The 22294-nt window shown below is 49.5% G+C and overlaps 2 protein-coding genes across 2 annotated transcripts in view; one reads left to right on the forward strand and one right to left on the reverse strand.

Moving 5' to 3' along the window:
- Positions 1 to 30: 30 nt before the first annotated feature.
- Positions 31 to 4325, forward strand: Ciao1 (cytosolic iron-sulfur assembly component 1). Its single transcript, XM_076833421.1, has 7 exons — positions 31 to 373; positions 833 to 981; positions 1173 to 1284; positions 1389 to 1477; positions 1715 to 1916; positions 2524 to 2611; positions 3815 to 4325. Exons 1-7 carry the CDS (start codon positions 235 to 237, stop codon positions 4053 to 4055), a joined length of 1020 nt encoding a protein of 339 aa, XP_076689536.1. The 5' UTR covers positions 31 to 234; the 3' UTR covers positions 4056 to 4325.
- A 1725-nt stretch (positions 4326 to 6050) lies between these two features.
- The window catches only part of Snrnp200 (small nuclear ribonucleoprotein U5 subunit 200), a 28276-nt gene continuing 12032 nt past the window's right edge, over positions 6051 to 22294 (reverse strand). The window contains exons 16-45 of the mRNA XM_077105221.1: positions 22147 to 22270; positions 20525 to 20674; positions 20176 to 20286; positions 19439 to 19570; positions 19085 to 19273; positions 18548 to 18745; positions 18111 to 18263; positions 17918 to 17998; positions 17528 to 17611; positions 16784 to 16890; positions 16327 to 16445; positions 15890 to 16044; positions 15611 to 15800; positions 15260 to 15433; positions 13977 to 14137; positions 13362 to 13589; positions 12821 to 13012; positions 12553 to 12731; positions 12290 to 12441; positions 11502 to 11610; positions 10620 to 10728; positions 10000 to 10189; positions 9735 to 9899; positions 9445 to 9566; positions 9034 to 9177; positions 8760 to 8936; positions 8330 to 8490; positions 8149 to 8230; positions 7109 to 7201; positions 6051 to 7010 (exon numbers count right to left, since the gene is read on the reverse strand). Coding sequence (XP_076961336.1) covers positions 6867 to 7010; positions 7109 to 7201; positions 8149 to 8230; positions 8330 to 8490; positions 8760 to 8936; positions 9034 to 9177; positions 9445 to 9566; positions 9735 to 9899; positions 10000 to 10189; positions 10620 to 10728; positions 11502 to 11610; positions 12290 to 12441; positions 12553 to 12731; positions 12821 to 13012; positions 13362 to 13589; positions 13977 to 14137; positions 15260 to 15433; positions 15611 to 15800; positions 15890 to 16044; positions 16327 to 16445; positions 16784 to 16890; positions 17528 to 17611; positions 17918 to 17998; positions 18111 to 18263; positions 18548 to 18745; positions 19085 to 19273; positions 19439 to 19570; positions 20176 to 20286; positions 20525 to 20674; positions 22147 to 22270 — 4375 coding nt within the window. The 3' untranslated portion in view covers positions 6051 to 6866. The remainder of the gene's footprint in view (positions 7011 to 7108; positions 7202 to 8148; positions 8231 to 8329; positions 8491 to 8759; positions 8937 to 9033; positions 9178 to 9444; positions 9567 to 9734; positions 9900 to 9999; positions 10190 to 10619; positions 10729 to 11501; positions 11611 to 12289; positions 12442 to 12552; positions 12732 to 12820; positions 13013 to 13361; positions 13590 to 13976; positions 14138 to 15259; positions 15434 to 15610; positions 15801 to 15889; positions 16045 to 16326; positions 16446 to 16783; positions 16891 to 17527; positions 17612 to 17917; positions 17999 to 18110; positions 18264 to 18547; positions 18746 to 19084; positions 19274 to 19438; positions 19571 to 20175; positions 20287 to 20524; positions 20675 to 22146; positions 22271 to 22294) is intronic.

A 22294-nucleotide genomic window follows, 5' to 3' on the forward strand; every position in this document is an offset into this window, starting at 1 on the left:
TGCAGTTCGCTGCGGGCCCGCGATTCTTCTGCCCGTGGGTGGGGCGTAGCAACTACAACTCCCAGAGGACCGCGCGGCCGCGGGCCCTTCAGTTCCCAGGACGACCCCGGCCCGCGGGCGGAAGCAGGAGCTTCGGAGGCCGCTGGAGTCTGGAGCTGGCGACACCGCGACGTGCGCCTTGGGACCTGCTGTCGGCGCGCCAACTCTGCCCACCACCTCTTGCCCCGCGCCGCCATGAAGGACTCGTTGGTGCTGCTTGCCCGCGTCCCAGCGCACCCAGACTCCCGCTGCTGGTTCCTGGCCTGGAACCCCGCGGGGACCCTGCTGGCTTCGTGCGGTGGAGACCGTAGAATCCGCATCTGGGGCACCGAGGGTAAGGCCTGGCCTGGGCTGCTTGAGCCTGGCGCATAGTTTGAGTGCCCGGGGAGAGGCGACTTTCGAATGGCTATCCGGAGATGAGCTCGTCAAAGGAAGGAGTCTACACGTACTGGCGCGTCTGCAGAAGGGCTGGGACCGCTGCCAAGGGTGGTCTGATGGTAGCCTGTGGAGTGACTTGCAACTGGATGGGAGCGTTTAAATTTTATCTTGAGGTCATTGGGGAATGTTGACAGTTTCACATTGGGAGGGTGAAGCCTCAGATTTGATGTGGAAGGCTTCTTCCAGATGAAGTAGTCAATTGCATCTTTATAAAAGCACATTGTTAAACTACACCGATTTGGCCTGGTCGGACAGCAGGCTCCAGGTATAGCTTCTGTTATTGAATGGCAGTGACAGTGCTCCAACACCTTCTTGTGCATCCAGCTCCAGAGCCTGTCCTGTCCTCTGCTTGCAGGTGACAGCTGGATCTGCAAGTCTGTTCTTTCTGAAGGCCATCAGCGCACTGTGCGGAAGGTGGCCTGGTCCCCTTGTGGAAACTACCTAGCTTCTGCCAGCTTTGATGCTACCACTTGTATTTGGAAGAAGAACCAGGATGACTTTGAGGTAACCAGGCTGCATGGGGCTGGAATCATTGTGTGCTCTCCAGGACAGGTTTAGGAACCTGAGCCAACCTAGGTCAGTCAGGCTGTTACAGTCAGAAGGCTACAGCCTTCACTTAGAAACTGTGACCTTAAGTTTTGGCTAAGTTCTAGGAGTCACAACTGCTGTTAATTCTCATTCCTTTCTCTTTTCAGTGTGTAACCACTCTTGAAGGCCACGAAAATGAGGTCAAGTCAGTGGCTTGGGCCCCCTCTGGCAACCTCTTGGCCACCTGCAGCCGAGATAAGAGTGTGTGGGTCTGGGAAGGTGAGTCCTCGTCCCTCCCAGGTGTAGTGGACAACGAGCTCATAGACATCCCTGTGTCCATGACAGGATCACATCTTGGGCTCCTTTCTGTTTTTCTCCCATAGTTGATGAAGAAGATGAGTATGAATGTGTCAGCGTCCTCAATTCCCACACACAGGATGTCAAGCATGTGGTTTGGCACCCAAGCCAGGAGGTCAGAATTGGGTCCGGTCTCTTGGTGGGAAGGAACTTTGGCATGCAGGCTTGTGTCCAGCCTTACTCTGCTCTGCAACCTCTACTTGGCTTTTATAGGAATTTCTGTGGCCAAAAAGATTAGTCTCTATATATAAACAGATCCCTGGGCCTGTTCTGGCAGGGGGAGGTATTGTAAATGACAGGTACTGCCTGGGCCATGCAGACAACTGCTGGATCTCCTTCCCTCCTCCCCCAGCTATTGGCTTCTGCTAGCTATGATGACACAGTAAAGCTGTACCGGGAAGAAGAGGATGACTGGGTATGCTGTGCCACCCTTGAGGGCCATGAGTCCACTGTGTGGAGCTTGGCCTTTGATCCCAGTGGCCAGCGACTGGCATCTTGCAGTGATGACCGTACGGTGCGCATCTGGCGTCAGTATCTACCAGGCAACGAACAAGGTGAGGGTCCAGTAGTAGAGCTAAAGGGACAGACCCCTCCATCTAGAGGTGTGCCATCTGATAGGACACATCCATGAACCATAGCAAACTCAGGTAAAAAATAATGTGCCACAAGAGGGCTGCAGGTGATGCTGGGAGAAAAGGGGAAGGCTGTGCAGAACGACCATCTTATCCAAATCTGAAAGGATAGGTAGGATTTTAACACAACGAGAATTTACCATGAGAAGAGAATGCACAGTGAAAGCCCAACAGCACAAATAGAGGTTCGTGGTGGGAATGTTTAGTCTTACATGAGGAATAGTGACACAGGATTTGGGGAGAAATAAAGGGGGCTGGCTTGACTCTTGGTGGCCTTAAAAGGCCAGCTAACTAGTCAGAGCCTGTAGCAGAATAAGGAAATTTTCTTCTCATAAGTCTGCTTTCTGGCCAGTGTGTAAGGCAGATAATGAGGATGGGGACAGGATTAGAGATAAGGGCAAATGATGGTTCGAAGGTTGGGGTGAGGGAGGGCAAGATAGATAGGTTTTCCTCTGCAGTGGTGCAGTGACTCCCCAGAGGTCCCCAGGACCTAGACACATCTGGGGCTTAAGAGAAGTCTGTCATGCAGGGGTGGCATGCAGCGGTTCCGACCCCAGTTGGAAATGTATCTGCACTTTGTCGGGCTTCCACTCCAGGACCATTTACGACGTTGCTTGGTAAGACCTCCGTCCCCGACTTCCCCATCTACCATAGCAGGGGTTTTAGAGGTGTCAGAACCCTGTGCTGCCCTCCACCATCTCGGGAGTATGTGGGAATAAAGAGCAGCTACCCTAATGGCTGTCAGATCAGGCCTGTCACCTGGGTGCAGTGGTACCCGTCTGTAATCCCAGTGATTTGAAAGGCTGAGGCCCTAAACAGCTTAGCAAGACCCTGTCTCAAAAATCATCATCATCATCATCAAAAAGGTGTTGGGTATGTAGCTCAATGGTAAATTGACTCTAGGTTCAATCCCCAGTACCCTCCCCACACCAAAAAATAAGTTAGGCCTGTGTGTTGGCTTGAAGTTGGCTGGCCTAGTGCTTAAAGGAGGAGGGAGCAGACTTAGACCCAGGTCTGTCCCTCCCAGACTGTGAGGGCAGCATCAGCCCTTAGGGCTCACATCATCCTGGAATTTGTGAATTTGTGAATGGGGTCTTTATTGTTTGGTAATAATGGAGGCTAGAAAAACCATACCATTCCTGTAGGAGAAGAGGTCAGAGAGCAATTCTGACCATGAGAATTGGATCTAGGAAATAATTCTAAACCATGAAGAAAATTGATGTGCATCCAAGCTTTACGTATATTAACAAACATTTGAGAATAACAAAATTCAACAAAAATGGATTTACACAAATTATGGTAAAATTCAATAGCCTGTTTAATAGCTGTTTTAAAAAAGGTTAAGAATACTTTATGACATGAGCAACTGCTATGCTACATGAGAAAAGTTCCATTAAGAATTGTGTGTAGGTTAATTATATACTTCAGGCTAATTATACCAAGGGAAGCTGAGCAAAGTGGTGCACACCTGTAATCCAAGACTCAGGAGGCTAAGGCAGGAGGACCATGAGTTTAAGACCAGCATGGACAATTTAGGGAGACCTTGTCTCAAAAAGTAAAAAGGGCTGGAGACAGAGCTCAGTGGTAGAGCACCTCTAGGTTCAATTCCTAATTCTACCAAAAAATTTTTTTGTACTGAAAGCTAAATCAAAGCACCTAAAGAGGGCCATGGTTTGGCTCGTAGTTGGGAAAGCTCTTCCAGAAAAGTCTTTAGTCTTCCAGCTAAGGCTGGAGGTTTGGGAAGACAACAGGTACAGGAATTGCCAGGTCAGGGAGGCAGGAGCAACCTGCAGACCTACTGGTGCCTCTGTTCCTCCCAGGTGTCAGCTGACAGGGGCCCTGGCCACCGCTTGTGGGGATGATGCCATCCGGGTGTTTGAGGAGGACCCCAGCTCAGATCCACAGCAGCCCACCTTCTCCCTGGCTGCCCACTCGCGGCAGGCCCATTCCCAGGATGTCAACTGTGTTGCCTGGAACCCCAAGGAGCCTGGGCTCCTGGCTTCCTGCAGTGATGATGGGGAGGTGGCCTTCTGGAAGTATCAGCGGCCTGAAGGCCTCTGAGCTACTACAACTTTGGAGTAAAAGTTCCCCAGGAAGTTGAGACTCCTAGTCCTCGGGGACCTGGAAAAGCTTGCTTGACCTTCGTTTAGCCTGGCTCACCTCTCCTGAGACCTGCATGGCAGTGTGGAACCACAGGACTTTCCCTCCTTGGTCCATGAGGACCTTGGTAAAGAGCCACAGGATGTCAATACATTGTTAGCCACAGAGTTTGTTTGCTTTAGGGGACAGTGTGTTACATTTTGGGGGATGAATATAGCATTTATAATCACAGCATACGTGTGTGTTTCTGTATGTAGGTGTGCAGCAGAGAGTGTACTTCAGACCTTCCTGACAGTGTGAGCTTTATAGAACTAATCCATTCAAGTCCAAAGTCCTACTTCATGAAGACATTCAATCTTTCCCATTGTGGATTGTCTAAGTCCTGCTTTCCCTCAGAAAATCTCACATACCTCTTGTGCCATTATTCTGATGCCAACAGAGGAAATGAAAAAATAAATGGGAAAGACATGAGCCCCAAAAGGGAGAATTATATTTGGCCACAAGCCATACTTTCTCAATAAGGTGAAAATTGGTTCTCAACTTGTTGAAAACCATGGGTTTGGATGTGCTGGTTGTCCTCAAGGCACAGCCTTCACTCCACTTGTTACACTGTAGAACTTGTAATCTTAGATTTTGGAAAGGTATCTAGAGCACTTTTCTCAAGATCCTGGAGATCCTGAAGTCCTGAGACCCTTTGGGGGATTGGAACTGAGCACAACCATGGTAGTGACCCCTAACAAGTAGTAGTAGTTGTCACTGCCTGGCACCTACAGTAAACACACTGCTGACTTCACCTAGACGTGGCCTTGATAGAAGCAGTAAAAATGGTTAACTGTATTAAATGTTACCCTTGAGAACATTTATAACACTGAGAAAAATGGGAAAGAAGCATAAAGTACTTCCTTCCACAGTCTCAAGTGTGGCTGTCTTGAGGGAAAGCACATGAATAGTTGAGTCACAAGCTGTTAGCTGCAGTCTGCATGGCACACCGTTTTTACTAGGAAGACTAGCAAATCCTAGTATTGGGACTTGGTTATTTGGCTGACATCTGGAAAATGAAAAGATGAACCATTTATTGTTAGTAGTCACTGCCAATGATAAACTGAGAGCTTATGTCAGAATAAGAATTTCTGAAAACTTTTAGAGCCACCACCATGAGCTTTACTAGTAGCTATTTGTTACTGCTTAACAAATGTGATTTGTGTAATGAAAGGTATTGACATTTCAAAGATCTGTCATTCAACAAATTAGCATTTTTCTTCTCCCTGATTTTTTGGAAGTTTTTTTTTTTTTTTTTTTGTAAAACATGTAACAGTGGGGGGCGGGGCTGAGGCTATGGCTCAGTGGTAGAGCGCTTGCCTAGCATGTGTGAGGCACTGGGTTCAATCCTCAGCACCACATAAAAATAAACAAATAAAGGTCCATAATCTATTTATTTATTTTTGTGGTGCTGGGGATTGAACCCAGGGCCTTGTGCATGTAAGGAAAGCACACTACCAACTGAGCTATATCCCCAGCCCAAAGTCCATACATCTTAAAAAAAAAGAAAAAAAGATATAACAACGATGAGGTTATTTTTAAACAAGTTGTTTTAAAATTTTAAATATAGCAAGTAAAAAAAGAACATAACCTCAATAAAAAAACAAAACAAAAACTTTGGTTTAATTTTTTACAGTGTAAAAGGGGTTTTGAGACAACTGCCAATCTAAGGAAATTGCCCTATGGAGTCCACCCTCATTACTGGGGCTGGAACCCAGCCTCACACGTGGGCAGGCAAGCATTCTACCAGAACTACATCCCTAGTGCTTATCTTCACACAGGGTCTCCCTAAACTGCCAGGCTGACCTGAAGCTTGGAATCCCCCTACCTCAGCCTCCCCAGTAGCTGGGATTACAGATGCACACCACCACAGCCAGCTACCTTTTATTATTTTTTAAAAATATATATATATATATATTTAGTTGTTGATGGACCTTTATTTTATTCACTGATTTATGTGGTGCTGAGAATCAAACCCAGTGCCTCATAAGCTAGGCAAGTGCCTTGCCCCTGAACCACACCCCTCAGCCCCAGATACCTTTTAATTTTGATCACATTTATTCCTGAAGAACAGAAGGTAAGAACTTGAAGAGACTGAGGTGTGCATTACAAAACCAGTTTACAAGCCTGGTTGCGCCCAGCTGTGCATTTTAACCCCTCTGGGACTGCATTTCACAATGCAGACCTGAGAACCCTCTGAGTCCTACCTGCTGGATGGAGGGGCTCCTGCAGCTGGCGGCTGTGTAAGGCACTGGTGTGTGTATCACAGCCCAACTGAAAAGAAGCTACCTGCCCATGTTTCTTCCTCTAGACTAAAACCTAACTAAAAGGCAGGTCTGTCCTCCACAAGTCCTCGATTATCAAGTTCAGTGGCTAGAACAAATCTTTTGGCCAAGGCCCTTAGGTTGGAGAAAGCAGCTTTTAATTTGGAACCACTATAAGGACAAGTGATCTCTCCAAGTTATTTATTAGACTGTCTGACACAAAAGGAACTACAAAGAACATGCCCCAAAACGCTGGACATGGTTCATATTGAAACAACATGTGCCAGATGCTGGTCCCAGAGCTTGGATTTCAAGGTGGAAAGGGGAAAGTGCAGGTGGGCTGGGACAACTCCAGCCCAGACTGGCTAGACCTCGGGCAAGACCAGACACCTGGTCTCACAGCCAAGATCCCTCAACTGCACACATTCTTGACTCGGGCTGAACTCTCTCTGAAGTAACCACTCAGGACTCAATCAGAGTCACTGTCTGTCTCGGCTTCTTTCACATCCACACTGAATTTGTACTCCTGGTCACAGCCCATGTAAGCGTCACTCATGAAGTAGAGGGTGTAGTTGTGAGCACCAGTGGCTGGAGCCACAAAGTCCAGCTTCACCTAGAAAGAGCAGCAGGGAATCAGGACATGGTCCCAGGGGAAAGTATTCTCACCCTGCCCCCACCCAAGACAGATGCAGGGCCAGTGGCCACTCTCACCTTAGCCTTCTGCTGCAGGGTCAGCCTCTTGATGGAGATGAGGCTGTTGGACTTGGCGTCTCCGATCACCACCCACCAGCCCTCTTCACGTTTCTGCAGTGACCAAAACCCAAGAATTTCAGCATGTCAAACTGGATGGCTATAGGCAGCTGTGAGAATGGTCACAACACCAGACACATTCCCGGTGTTCCTTCCAGTAATGCCAATAGATAAAAATAAGATTTTGAAACCATCAAAAGGTGTCCCAGGGGTTTGGAGGATAGTTAATGGCTTGCCTACCACTGTAAGGCCCTGGCTTCAATCCCCAGCACCACAAAAATAAAGTGTCTCAAAGGCTTTCATCCTGCAGTAGGCAGATAACCTCATCTGCTGGTCCTAGCTCATTTCCTCCCCCAGGATACCTCCTCATTTAGTATTTGCCTTTGAATCCAATGCCACTACCAGAAAGCTCATCTTGGGGGGGATTTGTTCCTCAGAGTCCTTTTTAAGCACAAAGCAAACAGGCCAGAGGAGAAATCTTAACCTGGAGACAAACCTGCCCCAGAGGATTCAAGGCAGATTCTTCTGAAGCCCTGCCTGGGGGAAGACGCCCTCCCTGCTGGCCACTCTACTGTCAGAGCCCCCGTGGCCTAGTTTAATAAGCTCTCCTCACAGCCTGCTGAACAAATCAGCCACAGAAATAAAATGAAGTTCATCTGGCTTCTGTGGCCAGCCTGCAATAATTCTCCCACAAAAAGAGGATCAAATTTCCTTTCTGGTGGTAGAGAAACAAGCAACTAGATGTAGAGTGAGTGGGAATAACATACAAGAAAAGTGTCCTGGAGCCATTTAAAACACAGGAGATAACATTCAAGAGACTGACAACACTACCCCAATGTTTTTAATAATGATGTCGTCTAAGTTGTTCCAAAAGCAAGCAGATAACCCCATGGCCCCAGAGGAGTTTTCAGCCTTGTCAGTTAATTTTCACTCACTTCCCTCCCGTAATGGGAAAGCACACCATGCCCAGAACAGGGCCTCACCCTAACACCAGGACGTACCTGTGGGAAGAGAGGCGCAATAACAGGGCCTGTGACTTCCTCCTCTCGCTCCAGCTGCACCAGAACCACCACTGGCCCACCGCTGTGAGGAGAGCAGGGCAGCACATGAATGATGTGGCCGTGGCCTCTCAGCATAGTGTCATGCCGTGCCCATGGGGACTCAGGGTGGTGCCTGGCTCACCTGCGGATGCTGTCCTTGTCCACCACCTCATAGGACAGTTCGATATTTGGGTAGCGGTTGCAGAAGCGGGCTACATCGGCGATCTGGCCATCCGTCAGCTGCAGCAGTGCGTTCCGCTCCTCATCCTCCATCTCCATAATGTCAAAGACGCTCTCCACTCCCTGCCGTGGGCGCGTAGAGGTCAGAGGAGGACACAAACCACAGCAAATGGCCCCAGCTCCAAGGACCACTGTCTTGACTTCCCACACTAGCCATGTCTGAAGGTGCTCTGGGAAGAACAGCCCATGGCTAGCAGCCTCCAGCCATCTGGAAGCTGGTCCCTCGGGGAACCCCAACTGCACTTCCCCTACTGAGACCTCCCACAGCCCTCCCAGAACAGGATTCTGGGGTCTCGGGCTCACCCCCCAGCACTCCAGGCCACCTAGCCCACCTTGTCTGTGCAACGTTTGATGTGCTCTGAAGTGAAGTGTGGCAGCTGCTTCAGATATGAGTCCTTGGACCACATGGCCTGAGTGACCATCTGGGCCAGTTCCATGGCTGCCAGAGCAGGGCTGAGCCATCCATTGCTGGACAGCACGTCCACACAGGCCTGAATGAGCCGGATTGCCTGAATACGGGCAGAGTACAAGAGCAGGTGGGGTTGGAAGTGAGGCTTCCCAGGCTGCCAAGGGCCCACCGACCCCACCCCAGCAGCGCCATGCCACCTTGCTAAGGATCTCCTCAGTGTCTGACTGCAGCTCAGCACTCAGCTGCATGCGGGACAGGTGAGCCTGCAGGAGCAGGTTGGTCTTCACGTGTGGATCATTGAATTTAGGGTTATTCAGCTTGTGGGGGACCTTCTGAGCCAGCTGCAATGAGGAAGAAAACAGGTGGTGCTGAACAGGTGACCCTGCCTGAGACACTTAGGCCAAAGGCACTAAGTAGTTTAGACCATGGAGGGTGAGGGTGGGGAGGAGGGTGAGGGTGGGGAGGAGGGTGATGTGCGGGGAGGGGGTGATGTGCGGGGAGGGGGTGATGGGTGGGAAGGCGGAGCTGTATGGGGGTCTCAGTGGCACTGCAACTCGTACACAGGCCAAGCTTCAACTCCAGGTTGTTCTTCTGAGCCTGATACTTACCTGACGCAGAAGGTTGTCTTCGTGGTGCCGGATGGGAATGTTCTCGTACTCTGCTGCATTGGAGATGATCTCAATAAGCCCTCGCACCTTGGTCTTGGCATTCAGGGACATGCTGAAGAGCTCTGCCAGGGAAAGAGGAAACATGAGAGGAGCCAGGAGCAGATGGAAAGCAATAGGAGGAACAAGAGTCAGCACCCAGGCTGTGCTGCCTCCTGGGAGGTCCTGTCAATGGGCTTCAGATGCCCCACACAGGGAGGCTCCTCAGACAGACTGAGCTGCGTGGCCCTCACCAATAGTGGTGTAGTTGATGTAGTAATAGGCAGCAATCATGCCCAGGTTCAGAGGCGCCACATCCATCTCGTCTTCGATGCTGATGCACTTGGACTGCTCCAGGTCACTCAGGGTCTGCTCCACCAGCTCTGACAAGTGGTCAGACAGGTGACGATGAGAGATGCCTGTGGAGGAGAGAGGTGGGTGGGGAGTCTCAGGCAGGGAGATGCCCTGCGAGGGCTGGGAACACCAGCAAGGACAGTGTGTGCTCCCGAGTCCACTGACCCTGCAGGTTGTAGTAATTGGGGTTCTGTGTCATCCGGCGGTACAGAAAGGTCCAGGTGAGGTAGTCCACAGCATCCTGCTTGTTCTCAATGGTCTTGGTGACAATCTCAGCATTGAAGTGATCATGCATACAGTGGTCCAAGTGAGATTCTACTGGCAATGGCTCATATAAAAACTTTTTGAAGAAATCCTGTGGATTGAGGAAAAGGAAATAGTCATAGGGAATCAATGACAACATGGTCACCAAAAAGGTCAAGGGCAAACCAATAAGGAGTAACCCTTGTGTGAAACAACCAATAGCAAAATGAAGAAACCACACGTTTAGAAACATAGAGTAGGATCAGGGAGATACTGAGTCACAGAGGCAGAGCAGTAGGCAACGCATGAGGCGACAGAGCCAACCAGAGCAAGAAGACCTCCGTGGAAACAGAGTTAACAGCAGTGGCCAAAACACGGCAGCCGCTTTCTGTGTGGCTTCAGGCTTGTTACAAAAGCAATGGGAAAATAAGAGCAGAGGGGGAAAAACCTTTGAGAAGTTTACTAACGACATCCATTAGGCTGATGAAAACTGTTTTGAGGCTCAGAATCTGAGGTTAGTCCTGCCTGAGCCCAGGACTAACCTTTTTGGAGCCCTGACACATGATAACACAGCGCCCTTCGTCGTCTTGCAGAGGGCGGTTGGCGTGGCCCACCATCTGAAGCACATCGTAGATGGGGTAATCCACGTAGCTGGTGGGGGAAGAGGGGAAAGAAGGAACAGCATCATCAGAGATCACGCTCAGAGGCATGGCCACCTTCCATGGTGAAGGGAGACCAGGTCAAATTCCAGCACAACTCTGAGTTCATGAACTCAGGCACTCGGGAAGTCATTTCACTCGCTCACATTAGCTTTTGAGTGTGCAGGTCAGGAACTAGTTATACAAGGTCCTTGACCCAGTGCTACAAACCCATCTAATGCCAAAAGCAAAACAACTCTCCATTGAAGAATCAAATGTGTAAGTCAAGCTTTCCAATCTTGAGAGCTGCACCTTTCACAAGTTATAAATCATCTAACTTAAATCCAAACCAAGAACCAGATTCAGACATTAAAAATAAACCCATAAAATAAAATTCATTTTAAAAATTACCTGCATTTTGGAAAAAGTTAAATTATTCAGGCTTTTCCTAAGACTGAACCTTTGACTTCTTGTCACTACATAGGTATATAACCTTGATCAGATCATTTTTCTAATCTGTAAAACAAATAGCCTAGTGACTTAATTAACATCTGACACTTTTAGGCTCCTGCTTCTCCAACATGCTAAAGTACTGAGGGACAATGACCAAAAGGCAAATATGAGCCCAGGTCGTCCTGAGTCTCCCAGGTCCTGAGGCTGAAGACCTCTAACACCTGCTATGGTGGAACCAGGGCTGCAGGTTTATTTGCAGATGTCTGTGCTGGCAGCTGTATGCTTGTTTTAGACGGAAGGACTGTGTGGACACACAGCACCAACTATACTCACGCGTGGATCTTGCCATTGTAGTACTGGGTGTCCATGATGATCACCAGATGGGCAGCCACATTCATACCCCAGCAGAGACTCCGAGAAGCCACCACCACCTGGATAGCCCCTGAGCAGCAGAAGGGACCAGACTGAGGGAGGGCTCCCTGTCTACCCCCAAGACAGTCCACCTGGCTTTACCCAGGGGCCGCTCAGCAGAGAGCTCCCTCTCACAACCCAGCATGAGCTCTCTTAGAGTGAGGCTGGTTGGAAAGAAGTTTTGACATGACCAAGAACTAACCATGCTCCTGTGTACTATATCTCTCAAGTCCTACCCACTCCAGGAGCCTGGCATCCACGCAGAAGCAAGCCTGGTGGTCAACAGTCCAGACTAGAAAACCAGGTTCTGCACCTGCCCGTTGCCTCATCTAACATGCAGGGTGCTCTCTCTCTACCTGCATCACAAGGGCCTTCGGGGAATAAATGAGATAACACAGAAATCCTAACAGTATGGTGAAGAGGGCTAGTACTCCACCCAGGAGCAGCACCAGGCCCTAAAATTTAAGACACACTATTTGCTTGGGGAAGCCTTGGATGGCATCTCACTCTGCCAAGAGGGTTTTATTCCGGTGCTGGCCACTGAACACCGGGATACTCTACCCCTCAGCTCCATGCCCAACCCCTTCTGAGGCAGGGTTTTGCTAAATTGGCAGCTGGCCTTGAACTTGTGATCCTCCTGCCTCAGCCTCTAGAATTGACTGGGATTGCAGGTGTATATCACCACATCTGGCTCCATGAGGTATCTTTACCTGAGCTGAAGAGCTGCTCCACCAACCGTCTCTCCATGGGGCTGAGCCCCTCATGCAGGTAGCCCACCCCATTCAGTAGTGTTTCCTTGAGGGTGCTGTCACTCAGCTTCTCCAGGTATGGGATCAGGTCCTTCTCAGTGCAGTGCAAGAACCTGGGCGGCACAAGCGCTGAATCAGTTGGGAGGGGACACCCTGCCGACTGCAGCCGGGCCCTAAGCCATAAGGATGACCTGAACCCACCCCAGAAGCCAGGCCCCACCGACCTCTGCCGCTGTATGTCTGCCGCACAGGTGGTGAGGATGTCGATGGCAGTGAGGCGGGTCTGCTTGCGAGACGGGACAAAAACAATGACAGGCTTCTTGGGCGAGTGCTTGGTGATGGCATGGTACACAGGCTTGGCCATGGAGAGCAGGCGAGTCTGAGTGTGGCTGATGTTGAAGCCCTGGACACCAAGGTAGAAGAAAGGACACCAGTCACCTGACCTGGCTAATGGCATCTCGGAGGCCACGGCAGGAAGAGTGTGGGTCCCACCTGTATGTGAAGCTCCAAGGGCACAGGGCGCACGTTCGGGTGGAAGTTGAAGGTGGAGGTGGCGCTGCAGCCCAGCCAGTGGGCCACATCCTTAGCATTTGACAGCGAGGAGCTCAGTGCCACGATGCGAATGGGTCGCTCAATCTGGGAGGAGATGTAGCGCATCCGGGAGCAGATCACTTCTAGGACAGGCTGGGAAAGAGGGGGGAGGGCGTCACTTCAGGCCCAGGCTCCCCAACTTCTGCCTGAGTTCTGCCTCACGCATCGCCCTAAGACTCAAAAATCATCTAAATTCATTCCTTCTAACTAGGGCTCTCCGTATTTGGTTCTGCTACCCCATGGCAGCCAACTGCCACTGAGCCATGCTATTTACCAAGAGTTCTAGCAAAAACCCCCATGTCACCCACTTGGGTAAGGCCACATGCAGGATCCTATGGAGAAAGAAGTGCCTTGTCTGTGGCCTCAAACCCAAATACCAGGCCCAGTGCCCAAGTCACTTTGCCAGCCCCAGCCCCTCATCTGCCGAAAGGTCCAGCCGTACCCCATTCTCGCCCCCAATCAGGTGGACCTCGTCCACCACAAAGAGATTGATGTTCTGCACGTTCTTGCGCTGCTTCCACCGCCGGGAGAGGATGTCCCACTTCTCGGGGGTGCTGAGGATGATGTTGCCCTTGCCCAGGAGCTTCAGGTCTGTGCTGGTCTCCCCGGTCAGCAGCACCACCTTCTTGTTGAGCCGGTCCTGGAACTTCTCATACCAGTCCATGTACACCTAGCAGCAGGGAGGGAGCATCACAACAGCAGGCCACAATGGGCATCTTGCACTTGCTATGAGGAAACTGGGAAGCCAAAGACCTGGTGCTCTGAGGATCTCAGGCCACTTTCTGTTTTGGAGATGGGGTGTCACTGTGCCCAGGATGGCCTCAAACTTCTAGATTCAAATCACCTTCCTGCCTCAGCCTTCCCCAGAGAAGCTAGGGCTACAAGCACAGAACACGGTGCCAGCTCACACTACTTTCTGATCCCGTCCAGCCTTTAAGGGACAAGGAAGCTCTTTAGGAAATGAATCTGAAAATGCCACCCTGAAAAAACTTAGATCCAGAATCACAGATGAAATGATTTCTGGGGAAAATCACAAAGGTCACAGCACGTCACACACCTGCTCTGCCAGGGCCTCCATCGGGGTAATATAGACACAGCGCCCCTCCGAGTTCTGAAGCAGCATGCGCAGGATGGCAAACTCTGCACAGATGGTCTTCCCACTGCCCGTGGGGGCCCCCACGAAAACGTTGTCATCACTGTTGTACACGGTGTTAAACACTGGGGACCGAGAGGAGTGGTATGCACGTCAGGAGGGGAGAGGAGACAGGCTAAGAGGCAGACCACTTGTGAAGACCAAGGAACCAGAGACACAGGCCAGAGCGTCATAGTCGAATGACAGAGCGATGGTACAGGAGTCCAGAGCGATGGCCCAGCCTGATACACCTTGCTTCTCCTCCCACAGAACAGGAAAGGGAGAGGCCAGGATCAAGCTCTGGTCCCAAGGAGATCTGCAGGACAGCCCAAGCAGGAGAGGCCAAGCATCCTTCTCTGTTTCTCAAAGACAATGATGCACAACTGAAGTGCCCCCTCAGTACTCTCCTGCATTTTCTAGAAATAATCTAATATAGAAGATAACAGCCCAAGTCTTAGATTCAAGACTAAGTTAAAATCCAAGTTCTGCTATTTATTAGCCAACTCAATTGGGGCACCTCCCTATGCCTATTTCCTCATGTACAAAATGACTGTAGCACCTTAAAGTAACCCAAAAAAGCCAGACACAGTGGCACATGGCTATAATCCTAGTGTCTCAGGAGGCTGAGGCAGGAGGATCACAAGTTCAAAGCCAGCCTCAGCAGTGGCGAGACACTTAAGTAACTCAGTGAGACCCTGTCTTTAAATAAAATACAAAAATAGAGCTGGGGATATGGTTCAATGGTCGAGTGCCCCTGAATTCAATCCCCAGTACCAAAAAACCCCAAAAGTAATCTAACCACAGGACTGGTGGGAGGAACAGAGGGAAAACCCTGGTGCTATTCTCAGAAGAGTACTTAGAGCACAGCCCTGCTCTGTGAACTTCATCCTTGTTTACGATGACAGAGGGAGGTCTCAACCAATGCCATACCCCAGGTTCCATGCTGGGCATCAGAAGCAGACAATTAGCACCCTGAGAGTAAGAAAATAACAAGGTGTCATGGTAAGGCCTGCTCTCTTGATGCTCCTCAGGGAACTACGCAGAACAGCAGAGTAAATCTAGCAGTGACCAAGAGGAAATGTCCCAGAGCTCCCAGGCCTGCCAAAGCACCTGAGCACCCTCTTCCCTACCTACCACAAAACACACGCTCTCCAGGTGACCTTAAAAGGCCCCTAAGAGAACCAACTACCTGGCATCCCAACACATACCTTGGGTCTGGATGGGATTGAAGAAAGGGAATTTATCCTGGTAGAGGCTCTCAAAGGCACTATTCCTCAGGGCAGACACGGGCAGGGGCTGGAGGTCCAACAGTTCAGTGGGAGGTGGGTACTTCTCTGGTAGGATCAGGTGCCGGAAAGAGACAGGCAGCTGGGTCTCACAAGCTACAAAGAGGAGACAGGGAGGATAGAAGGCCCTCCTCTTACGCACCTCCAGAGCCCCCAACACCTCAACTGTGGAAGCCCTAGGTAGCATGTGCCTCTCTCCCCCCACAAAGGCAAGAGACCCATCCACTGTTCTTGGAAGACCTGTTTTAGGGGACCCAGAGAGGAGACACTCACAGAGCCAACGGTCAGACACCACTCGGATGAAGTACTGAGGGGGCAGCGGCTCAAAGACGGGAACAAAGAATGTGATGAGGTGCTCGTCCTGGGCATACTTGGCCTTGAGTAGAAAATATTCATGGTGCAGAATCACCTCACTGTCCACATCCTCCACCAGAATCCAGAATGCCTCTGATGAACCATGGACCTGGCAACCCAAGCACAGGGAAAAGAACATGAGCCAGCACAGGGACGCAGCACCTACCATGCAGTCCCCTCTGCTCAGGGAGGCCTCACCTTCTCGTCCCACTGGAAATCTGGAGTGATGGTCAGCTCCACTTTCAGGGTGGAGCGTGTGATAGGCTGCAGGTGCACTGACAACTCCAGCTTGGGGAACAGGTGGACATATTTGTGGATGGTCTTCCCCATTTTTGGCATGCGGATAAGCTCCCCTATAAGGAAATGAGAGAGTTCGGGGGCTGCAGCCCAGCTGGCCTGGTTGCAGATGCAAAGCAGGCCTGAGGCCACCATGGGAAATGGGCAGATTCTATGCAATGGGCAGCTTCTTCCTTTTGGCCTCAGTGGAGCCTAGAGAATTCAGGCCCAAAAGCAAGCCTGTACTTCATTGGACGTGCGGGGTGAACACAGGCTACGGGGGCCCGAGGCTGAGGAACTACAGCGCATGGAGGTTCTGGCTCCTGGGTGTAGGACAAGGACAAAAGCTCCCCACACACCTATTTCATTATGATTCAGGTCATACAGACGCTCAAAGGGGAAGTTTTTCTTCTCAATCTTTTTCACCACCTCCTCAGGGAGCTTCCGGAACTGGCGCAGAGGACACATGGACTGCCACCTACCCAGAAAGGATACAAAGCTATTGGTCCTTTCTAAGGGCTGTAACAAGCTGCCCTCATCACGGCCTCCAACAGTTTAGCCATAACCACACAAGACACAGTCACCAGAGGAAGATGTCCAAAACTCTCTGCAGTGACACCAGAGAGCTTACGATGGCGGACTACCACCAACTCCCTTCCCCATGCCAGCAGGGCTCCCCTCTCCAACTCTCACCCAGGTTCAAGTCATACTTAGAGCATCAGGACAGGTCAGAGGCACTCCTAGGCTTTCCCATCACACCCTCAGTGTGGGCACCCCAATTCATGGTGACCAGCCCCCAGATCACTGGGCCCTTACATGCGCTTGTCAATCATCTTGCAGAGGTTCAAGGTCTTGTCTGTAAGCTGTGCCCATCCTCGGTTCAGGACAATTTCAAAGATTGCTCGCATCAGCCGGCCCGCCGACTAAGGAAAGATGAAGCATTCCTCTGTGAAGTCTCAACTGCCCCCAGGCCTCCCTACCACGCTAACTACCTCAAGCTCAGATGCAATTACCCACACCAACTCAAAGACAAAGTCCCCAAAGGCTTGGGAAGCTGAGGCAGGAGGATCATAAGTTCAAAGCCAACCTCAGCAACTTAGCAAGACCCTATCTCAAAATTTAAAAAAATAAAAAGGGCTGGGGATATGGCTCAGTGGTTAAGCACCTGGGTTCAATCCCTGGTGCCAAAAAAAAGACAAAGTATCCTCCATAATTACTCCTTTCTCTTGTTCCTACAGATAAAGAGACAAAGAGTCACTACTAAAACCCTCTGCCATTTCTGAATTTATTTATGAGTCCTGCAACCACAGTGGGGAAGAAGATCCTGTGTTCAGCAGATCTGCCCATCTCTCCAAGGGCCCACAGAGCCTCCCACAGTCCCCTGTCAAGGCCTGTCCTTCCCACGTGCTTGGGCTTAGTACAGTGCAGCTGGGGCCACACAGGTACCAACCAACCAGCCAGCCAGGACAGTGCTAGGCATTCCATCTGCCTCATTAGCTTTTCTTCAAGACATAGCACACAAGGCACGGAATGCCAGCCCCAGTTCAACTCTGCCCTTACCTGGGTAACATACACCATGTCAGCCATCAGTGCAAAGCCCTCCAATTTCAGCTGTGAGATGAAGGCTTGAAGAAGCACATTGATCTGGAAAGAAGTAAGGTCAACCGGCCAGAGGTCAATCACTGGACAGTCCCACAAAATGAGTTATATTTCTGCTTTGGGCACCCATACCAGAGAAGATCTCCCACAGCTCTTGATTTACAGATATTAAACAACTATTGCTCCATATAAAAAGAATCAGAAGACCTGGGAACTGATTGCCGTAGGGTTCAATGACCCCTGACCCCCAAAGAAAAAGTAGACGAGCTGTGCAGATTTACACGAGTCCAGACTCAAGGTTCATCTTTTGGACCATTATGAAAACCCCCAGCAAAGAAAAGATGGGCTCACCTTTGCACTGGGCTCCTCAATGCTCTCCTTCACAGGGATGGGCACCCTCTCCAGCAGTTTCTGCAGCTCCAGTTTTTCCTCCTGCCACAAGGGGGAGATAGGTCAAGAAAAAACCAAGTGGCCAAGGAAAGAAGTCACTCAGCAACTTGGTGGTGCACACAATGCTCCATCCTGGGGTGCTGGACAGACTCACCTCCCTCACAGTGATGTTCTTGAACTCTGAGGACAAGGAAAAAACTCTGAAAAGCTCAATCTCACTCAGGGTGGGCTTCAGCAGCTGGTTGTAGGTCTGCACTGTATCATTGGTGATGTAGTAGTGGCTGGCTATGCGGCCCAGTTCTGTCACCTAGAAGAAAAGAGAGATTCGATGCAATTCTGACTACTGACAAACTCCAACCACAGTAGGATATGGTCCTACAGATCAAGTGCCTGAACAGTACCAAAGCTGAATGATCCACCTCAACTCAAATTACAAAAGAGGTTTACCATGGTAGAAGTTCATAGTATAAAAGGTATAATCCAAGGCCTGCTCTAAGCAATCAGACAGATCCAGACAGCAAGCCGAGGAATTTTCACCCAGGCCTACAACTTCTGCTGAGACTTTAATCTCCAAATCTTCACACCACTCACCTGGAAGTTGCCTGTCTTCTTGTCATATTTGACCAGATTGTTCTTGTCCAGCATCAAGGCAGCAGTGTGAACCAAGTCGAGTCGGCGCTGGTCCAGCAAGGGATCTCCCTTGAGGTCATCATGAGAGATGCCATAAAGTGTTGGGGATCGGAGCATTCGGATATAGAGGTAGGCATAGCCCAGCCAGTTCACCGCGTCCTAAGAGAGATGGCCAAACTTCTCAGCATGGAGAACTGCTCATGTCCAACACAAAGTACCCACAGAGGGCTCGGAGATCAACACCCAGCTAAGAGGATACATAGTTTATCACCTTTTGAATGCTTATGATATTTCGTTAATAGAAAGATAAAGAGTCCTCTCAAAGATCTTGGACACGAGAGGAACGGCACAGATCCAGGAAGCTTGCACTGAAGAGGTGGGTGTGAGGTAGGGGACGTGGGATGCTGACACCTCAAGCACCACAGCAAGGACCATCCAACTCCTGCTCCCTCAGGCTCTGGGGCACCAGGGGAAGGCACCGAGCCCAGTCTTCCCTACCTTTGCATTCTGGACGTTCCCCAGCACAATTTCTGCATTAAGCATGTCGGGCAGCTTGGATACCATCTGGCTCTCAATAGGAAGCTGCTGATTGAGGAGGGACAGGTAGTACTGTAGCTCCCCGTGAGATGTGATGAGTATGCCTTCACCCTTGGTGTCATACTGGGGTCGACCAGCACGTCCCAGCATCTAAGTCAGAGACAACAAACAAAGGATGCTACAGAGAAAGGACTTCTGGATCTGACTCAGGGATATGACAATAAAGAACACGGCCTTTGAGCTCTCTTTCCAGCATCCTTGCATTTCAGGAACAGGGTACTTTTCCCACTGAGAATAAACTCAAAGGCTCTGTACCTGCAGAATGTCCAGTGCTCCCAGTTCTGTCCAACGCCCCTTCTCTGGACTGTACACCTGGGTGCCTTTAATGATGACTGTGTGGGCAGGGAGATTCACACCCCAAGCTAGAGTTGCCGTGGAAACTAAAACCTAGAGAGGCAAGACAAGACAATGAGGCAAACAGGCAATACCACGAAAGGGAGAGAATCCCTGACTTCTCTGGCCTCAGAGCTTCTACGGGAACTATCAGGAGGGCAGGAGGAAACTTAGACTGGGGTATGTCCAAGTACTTGTCAATGTGACACCCGAATAGTGAGAAAATGATTCCTCGGGCTCCTCATCTATTCCGCAATTAACGTTTCAGTTTCACAGAAACCTAAGAGTTAGAAGTATAAGCCTATGTTAATAAACTTATAGTCTTGAGAAAATGCAAAATCAGGGTACCCTAAAAGAGTGAAGGAATACGGGTGAGACCTTAGGAGGCATGTTTAGAATTGGTGGAGCTATAGAGCACTTGCTCTGCTATACTCCTCAGACACTTCCCTAAACGCACTCACCTTCACGCCTGCAGGGTGTGGTGTATTGGGAGAGATGGCAGGAAGTTACATTTAGTGTGTCCATCATGACCCTCCAACCTCAGCCAGCTGGGCCAGAAAAAAAATCAAGTACCAAGAGCCCACACATGGCACAACTGTTGACACAGCAGGTCTTTATAAGCCTGCATCACCTGCTCCCAAAGCGTTGCCCACCCTTACCTGAATATGTTTATCAGCAAAAAGATCCTCCACAAGTGTTCGGTCAACTCTGGTCATGCCCGCATGATGAATAGCAAAGCCATAAGGCAGAAGATCCTTCAGCTCCAAGTTCTGTGCACAGAAAAGACCAGGGGATGAGGTGAATCTTCCGGTTGAACTCTCCCGGGGAAAAGGATCTCTCTTCACGTGAGACCCTGCCCCTTACCCATCCCCATAATCACATCCAATCACCATTCCTATGTGAAACAGCGCCCTGGGGCACTCAGTCCCAGCAGAGCTGTCTGGGACCTAAATGGTAAGGGAGGCCAGTTACTAGGCAGGAACGAGAAATGAGCAGAAACCTCCTCACCTTGCACTGTTCTGCTTCTGTCCGAAGTACCTCTGTGGAAGCTGAGCCCTCTCTCAGAAACAGTCCTAGAGTGTCCTTCTCTAGGCACATGTCCCGAATGGCCCTGGCCGTCTTGCCAGTCTCCTTCCGAGAGTGGACAAACACCAGCACCTAAGAAGGAACCACAGTTTGCTATAGTTAAGAGACACAACTGCAATAGCACTCCTACAGCCCCAGGGAACTAGCAGTAGGAAAAGATGCTGCACTATATAAATCAGAATCAAGTGTCTTGCAAAAAGGAGCAATAGCAAGAAGGTTCAGAAGCCTAACCAGGACCAGCAAGACCCAAGAAGGAGCCCACCTCATAACTAACAATCCCGCAGGTGGGAAATTAAACCAGCCCTAGCACCCAATCTTGCACAGCAAGTTTAAATATGCTATGAATGCAAATTCAAGGGTCTTAATTAAGAATCTGTGTATGTCCAGACATGGTGGTGCCCACCCTTAATCCCACAACTTGGGAGGCTGAGGCAGGAAGATGGCAAATTCAAAGCTAGTCTCAGCAACTTAGCAAAGCCCTGTCTAAAAATAAAAATTACTGGGGATGGTTGAGCACCTAAGTTAAATTTCCTCCATGAGTGTTAAGCACCTTGAGTTAAATTTCTAGTATCCGCCCCCCCACCAAAAGAAAATGTGTTCAAGCTCCTAAACAAGAGTCGAAGACACATGAAGATGTATCTGCAAGACAATAGCTAAAATATTACATTATTTATAAAGAAAAAAAAAGGACTTATAAGTACATCTAGGACTAGCACCACATTATAGGAAATAGTATCTATGAGGAAAAACAAACATTAAGTCTTCACTTAAATTCATTCACTTTTTTTTTTTATCAGACTAAAAGAAACATACCTTATTGCTTTTCCTTATTTGTCTTGGTTAACATTGCTAAACTCTGCTCAATTAAAAAATTCTGGCTGTGATTGGGAGGTTGAGGCAGGAGGATCGTGAGTTCAAAGCCCACCTCAGCAAAAGCAAGGCACTAAGCAACTCAGTGAGACCCTGCCTCTAAATAAAATACAAAAAAGGGATGGTGATGGGGCTCAGTGGTTGAGTGCCCCTGAGTTCAATCCCTGGTACCCCCCTCCCAAAAAAAAAAAAAAAAAAAAAAAATCTGGTTGAAGACGGGTGCAGAGGCACACCACATCTATAATCCCAGGGGCTCAGGAGGCTGAAGCAGGAAAATTTTGAGTTCAAAGCCAATCTCAGCAACTTAGTGAGACTCTGTCTCTAAATAAAATATAAAAAAGGCCTGGGGATGTGACTCAGTGGTTAAGCACTAGGTTCAATCTCTGGTACAATCCTGCTAGGATTACAGGGGTATGCCACAGCACCTGGCTATTCTAATTTTCGAGTGTAAAGTTGTTTCGTGTATTCCCTGATTATCCTTTCTTTCCCTAGTGGGGTGGGATATGAAGCCACACGCCCATTCCCCTGATTACCCTGCTAATGGCAGGTTTTATACTAATAAGTTATTTAATTCCAGATATTGGTGATTTGTATTTTCTTCTACCTGTGTCAATCTTGCCTAATTATCAGTTAAGTCAAAAGTTGAAAGGTTTAAGAACAAACCATGAACAGACCTGATTTTTTCCAGCATGTTCCATAATTTTCTCATAGACTATTTCATTCATGATCTGGAAACGCTTGATAGCTTTTTTCTCTGTGATGCCCACATATGTCTGTTCCAGAGGCACCGGACGGAAGCTGGAAGTTCAACAATGAGGACAA

The sequence above is a fragment of the Callospermophilus lateralis genome, chromosome 14, assembly GCF_048772815.1.
Source record: "Callospermophilus lateralis isolate mCalLat2 chromosome 14, mCalLat2.hap1, whole genome shotgun sequence".
Lineage (NCBI taxonomy): Eukaryota > Metazoa > Chordata > Mammalia > Rodentia > Sciuridae > Callospermophilus > Callospermophilus lateralis.

Coding starts and splice junctions, on each gene's coding strand:
- Ciao1 (XM_076833421.1), top strand. CDS start 235: ATGAAGGACTCGTTGGTGCTGCTTGCCCGCGTCCCAGCGCACCCAGAC. Junction 1,285..1,388: donor GAGTGTGTGGGTCTGGGAAG/GTGAGTCCTCGT, acceptor TTTCTCCCATAG/TTGATGAAGAAGATGAGTAT. Junction 1,478..1,714: donor TTTGGCACCCAAGCCAGGAG/GTCAGAATTGGG, acceptor CTCCTCCCCCAG/CTATTGGCTTCTGCTAGCTA.